We start from the raw sequence: 5,984 nt of genomic DNA on the forward strand, positions 1-5,984 counted from the left end.
TTCTATTCAATAGTGTGCCAGCAGAATATAGCACTCTGGCTCTAAGCCGACTTCTCTCCAACAAGTCACATAAGAATGTTGTCCCATAGTCTCCAAATAAATCCATAGAAATACAGCCAGTACAATTTAAAGAAAAGATGTGACCTTTTCTCTAAACGATTCTAAAGCAACTGAATATTTTCATGAAAAAAATAATAAACTTACTACCTCACACCATACATGATAACTGATTTAAAACTGATCAAAAATCTAAACATTAAAGGAAAAACAATAAAGCTTTCAGAAGAAAACATGAGAATATATTTATCACTTTGCGATAGGTAAAGATTAAATAGGACACAGCACTAACAATCAAGAAAAAAGTTGATACATTGAACTTCATAAATATTAAAATATCTTTCATCAAAAAGACATCATTAGGAATGGCCAGCTGGATGGGGAAGCCACAGACTGAGCAAAAATAGCTACAATGTGTATGTCTGAAAAAGGATTCACATCCAGAAAATGCTTTCTTAAAACTCAAATAAATAAGAAAAAAACTAGTGAAATACTATATGTTGGCTAATTGAACTTAATAAAAAAGTTCAATTGAACTTAATTAAAAAAACAATAAAAAATAAATATATTGGCCAAAAAGAAATAAGAAAAAAACCTAAGACACTATTTTTGAGTAGGCAAAACCCTTGAACAGGCACTTCACAAAGGCTGATACCCAAATAGCTAAAGAATATATTATGAATATATATCCATGGCCCCTGCAAATCAACATCATTATTTACTTGGGAAATGTAAGGAAAAGACTCAAGTGATATTGCATCCAAAAGAGTAGTTAAAATAAAAAGAATTGAAAACAACAAGTGTTCAGAAGGATAAGGAGCATCCTTACCTGGAAACTGCTGGAAGTGCGAATCAGTTTAAAAATCTTTGGAAGACAAGGTGGTAGTATTTAAGAAGCCTAGAAGTATATCTATTCTGTGACCCAGTAAATCTACATCTAGGTATAAACCTGAGAAAAATGAGTATATTTCAAAGAAACTATATGCTCACAAATGTTCATAGTATCTTTATTAAAAATAATATGCAGAAACTAAAAATAAGCCAAATGCCCATTAAGGGGATAGCTGATAAATTGTTCTATATTCACACAATGGAATACTAAACAGTAATAACCAAGAACAAAATATTATACATATACTGCTATGGGTAAAATGCACATTACACTGTATATCAAGAGAAAGAAGCCAGACAAAAAAAGTAAATACAATATTTAATATTTATATGAAGCTCAAGAATGAGAAAAATGAATCTGTAACAATAAAAGTAAAAATAGTAGCTATTTCCAAAAGGAGAATTGGTAGTAATTTATTGGGAAGGGGCAGGAAGCAATATTCTGAAATGATGCAAATCTATCTCTTGGTCTAGGTAATAGTTACATAACCTTATATATGTGAAAAAATTCATTGACACTTAAGACTTACACACTTTGCTATGCATAACTTATTTTTTTTTAAGATTTTATTTATTTATTTGAAAGAGAGAAAGGACGATTGGGGGAAGGACAGAGGGAGAGGGAGAAACAGACTCCCCGCCTAGCAGGAAGCCAGATGCAGGGCTTGATCCCAGGACCCTAAGATCATGACCTTAGCCCAAGGCAGATGCTCAACCACTGAGCCACCTAGGCACTGTCCCCCCACTTCCCGTGCATAACTTATGCTTCAACTTGAGGTGTGGGTGAGATTGTTTTTTTATTTACCAACATTGTACTGATTTTCCATCAACCTATGACACCCTCAACTCATTGTTTTTCCTTTAATGTTTAGGCTATTGGGACAATAGTCCCCATTCTTATACATCTCATACAATTCTTATACAATTCTTATACATCTCATTGGAGAGAAGACTCATAAGCAATTCAGTGATCTTTCCCTTTATAATATTATCTAAAGTGCAGTTCTCTCCTACACTTCCAATTCTTTTATTACATATTCATTGAACAGAACCTTTCTAAAGGACAAAACGAAACATGTATCCCAGCTTTACTTTTTTTCTATTAGAAGAACTTTCTGTAATAGAGGAAGTTTCTCTAATAGATAAAATAATAGATTAATAATAGATAATCATATAATATTAGATATAGATATAACATATGTATTATATAGGTATAATTATATATATTATATAGATATAATTAGATATAATAATAATAGATAAAATAAAAACTTTCTCTAAAAGAGAACTTTCCTAAGAAAAGTTAATAGGTCAAGATATCTTGCAAACAGTTTATATACATTGCTTCTTAAAGCACTGTTACCACTAATAATGTATTCAGGCCAAAAAATTGTTTCTTTATGTAAGCTGTGCCTCCATTTACCTAATACTGTGAGTATATGACCTGTCTTGACTCCACCATCTCTTTGCCTTACCCTTATGCTCTCCCACTAAAAAAATCACAGCTATTTGCAATGCCTTAAAATACAATGGCAGCTACCTTCCTGATACATAGTTGGTTGGTACTACTCTAATGACCCACGTCTACCCAAAACTATCTATTACTCAGTTACATCATTCAGACACTTGAAGTAAGTCTTCAATTCCTACTTTATTAGTCTGTAAATAATGAGTGAAGCTTGTATCCAACATTTTTAACTCCCTTAAATCTGTACATCTCTCCTTAGAATATCTAATAACTCCGCCTGCATCCTTACAGTTCTGCACACCACCTCAGTGGATATCATGCTTGATTCTATATGGAAATTTAATTCCCACCAAAAAACCTTAAAACTTCTAGCATTTTGCAAGATCAAATTACGTTTTTCACCTCCAACATTGTTGCAAAAATAGTGTTCAAAAGATTAACTCTTGAAAAGTTGCATGACATCACTATAAATAGATGAGATTGCTTTAAATGTAAAAATAAAAATAAAAACCTTGGAAATGAAATCTGCCAGGAAAAAAGGTGCATCACAATAGTATGGCTAAAAGAAAGAGGAGCAGAGTGGATTAGAATTCAGGGGCTCAGATGCCAGCCCCACCTCCGGCATGAGGCACGTGTGTGCCCCTGGACGACCTACAAAACATTTATGAGTCTCCTGTGTGTAATGCATCACATGAAGGGCTAGATTAAATTATTTCTTAGGCCTCTTCAAAAGTAACCATCTATGACTGTGGAAACTATTTTTGTAAAATGATTAGAATAGTTAGGGTGGAATAAGGAGTAGAGAGAATACTTATGCTTAAGAACATAAAATTTAAAATTTTTCCTCTAAGAATAGGAGAACAAGCACTGGCATTTGTTTCCCTCATAGAAGAGAAAAAGAAACACTCCGATAAACAAAACTTTGGATCTCCTTTCTCAGTCATTTTCAAGAGAAGATTTTTCTGCCTAAGGTTCTCTTCAGGGCAATTTTGACATCCTTGTTCCTCAGACTATAGATTAATGGGTTGAACATGGGCACCACAGCAGTGTAGAATACAGAAGACACCTTCCCCTGGTCAAGGGGTAAAATAGAAGGTGGTTTGAGGTACATAAAGGCTCCGGATCCAAAGAAAAGAGATACCACAATTATATGGGAACTGCAGGTACTGAAGGCTTTGGATCTGCCCTCAGTAGAACTAATATGGAGAATATTAGAAAGAATGAAACCATAAGAGATGAAAATGGTCACAATGGGCACCCCAATGCCGATTGTCACAACAATAAAGACCACCAGCAAATTTATATACGAGCTATTGCAGGAGAGCTCAAGGAGGGGAATGATATCGCACATATAGTGATTGACAAGGTTGTCAGCACAAAAGGTTATAAACATTAGGTTTCCCATATGGGCCACAGCCCCAAACACCCCCATCCCATAAACACCCAACAAAAGGAGGAAACACACCTGAGGAGACATGGTGACTGTGTACAGCAGTGGTTTACAGATGGCGACATAACGGTCATATGCCATCGCCGACAAGATGTAGGATTCAGAAAAGACAAAGAAGCAGAAAAAAAAAAACTGAGTCATACACCCTGCATAGGAAATGGTATTTCTCTTTGAGACAAAACCCATGAGCATTTTAGGGGTGAGAGTAGTGGAATAACTAAAATCTATGAAGGACAAGTTGAGGAGGAAAAAGTACATGGGAATATGAAGGTGAGAATTCAGCCCAATCAGGGTTATCAGGCCCAGGTTCCCCACCACCGTGACCACATAGAAACCTAGAAACAGGAAGAAGAGGGGCATCTGGAGTTCTGGCTCATCTGTTAAGCCTGCAAGGACAAACTCTGTCACAGTGGAGGCGTTATCTGCAGCCATTGTCCTCTAGGAGGGTCTGTAAGGGAAAAAGAAACAAGTCACTGAGACAGAGACAGGGCTACACACCACAGAAGTGCAGGGAGTGACATAAAGAAGATGAGGATGGGAACATTTACTGAGTACCAGGTATGGGATAGGCGCTGTTCTAAATGCTGTGTGGCATTGTGAGTATCCCCATTTCACAGACGAGGACCCTGCACCCAAGGTCAGCCGGGCACTCACCTCCTTCTGCTTCCAGTCACAGGGCTGTTCTCCATTGGCTCTCATCCGTCTCTTTCATGGACACCCAAATGGCCCTGGTGAACAGAAAGTGACAACTCAGATCTCAGACCCTCTGCTTCTGCTTCTCTACTTTGAGAATCAAAACCTCTAGTTGTCTTGCTGAGCTGAACTTGATCTGATTGTGAGTTTGGCTCAAGTCTCCAAATACTAGGCATGACACAGCATCCTTTCCTAATGCCCACAAATAACAGGAGACTAAGGAGTTTTATTCTGGATTAGAGATCTCAGGGATGTAGTTACAGAGACTCCCTCAGGATCACTGCTCCAGAGACCCCCTTCCCTAAGGAAGAAGAGAATTTGTTTACACCCTTGCTAATGCCTCCGGATGTGGCTTACTGTGACCGAGCCTTCCATTCTGCTTGCATCTTTGTAAACACAATTAACAACAAAGCCTTATGGGGAGAAATAGTAGTTGCTTCCCTGTATTGAGCACTTACTGTGTACCAAACAGTATGGATCCAGTACCCTTAGTACCAAAACCAAGTTTCTAAAACAATGCACCAAAAAATAGTACTTTGCTTATTCCTCAAAACAGCTTTATAAGTTAGACCTACTAATCTCGCCTTTAAAGTGAGAGGGGCACAGCTTCCAGAATCTTGAGTCAGACCCTCTCTGTCCAATTCTAACCTTCTTAGTCTGAATCACTAAGCACGCTACCTCCCTCTAAGTGACAGCAAAATCTCTGAAACAGGATTTTTACTTACTGGGATCTCACAAGACTCTTTATAGAGAAAAACAAATGCATATATAACTTTAAGGGAATGTAGGAAGTATTAAAATCAGGAAAGGCAACATTAGGGGAATCAGACTTTAGAGAAGGATATTCATTATTTCAGTCACATCCAATATATACCAAGAATTATTTGCACCTTCACCAAGTTGAAAAATAAAGAAATTTTCTCCACTACTTGATCCTTCATTTTAAGCTTTGTTATTAAAAGCAAATACTTGCGCAACAACTAATAACAGCTTCTATGAAGACCTAAAAGCAGAGAGCAGATTCTTCAGCCAGTATGTCAGATAATGGAGAGCTGATGAGAGACTTTGAACAAGGATGCCATTCTTTCAACACCTACCAACGGAACATCTACCCCGTCCCTGAAACTCTTCCAAGGCCCAGTGATTTCTTCAGTGAAAAAACACAAAGTGATTCCTGCCCTCATAGGGCTTTTATTCAAGTGGGAAAAGACAGAAAATATGTGAAAGAAAGAGGTAAAACTTGTAATATTAAAAGTTATATGAGGAAAAGGAATGTGAGGGACAGGGATAGAAAAGGCAAAGTTTACAGATTCCAGTTTTAAATAGAATAATCTGACATTTGAGTGATGACTTTGAAAGGGACCTGAAAAGTATCGTTTTGGTCAGATCAGTTACTCTAATAAAACAGTGGACATTCATGGCTCA

At 36.9% G+C, this 5,984-nt stretch overlaps 1 protein-coding gene across 1 annotated transcript; it reads right to left on the reverse strand.

Annotated features, from left to right (window-relative positions):
* Nucleotides 1-3,362: 3,362 nt before the first annotated feature.
* On the reverse strand, nucleotides 3,363-4,307 carry LOC116599426 (olfactory receptor 8B12-like). The gene has a single exon (XM_032359257.1). It carries the CDS (start codon nucleotides 4,296-4,298, stop codon nucleotides 3,363-3,365), a length of 936 nt encoding a protein of 311 aa, XP_032215148.1. The 5' UTR covers nucleotides 4,299-4,307.
* Between the last annotated feature and the right edge of the window lie 1,677 nt (nucleotides 4,308-5,984).

The sequence above is a fragment of the Mustela erminea genome, chromosome 9 (assembly GCF_009829155.1).
Source record: "Mustela erminea isolate mMusErm1 chromosome 9, mMusErm1.Pri, whole genome shotgun sequence".
Lineage (NCBI taxonomy): Eukaryota > Metazoa > Chordata > Mammalia > Carnivora > Mustelidae > Mustela > Mustela erminea.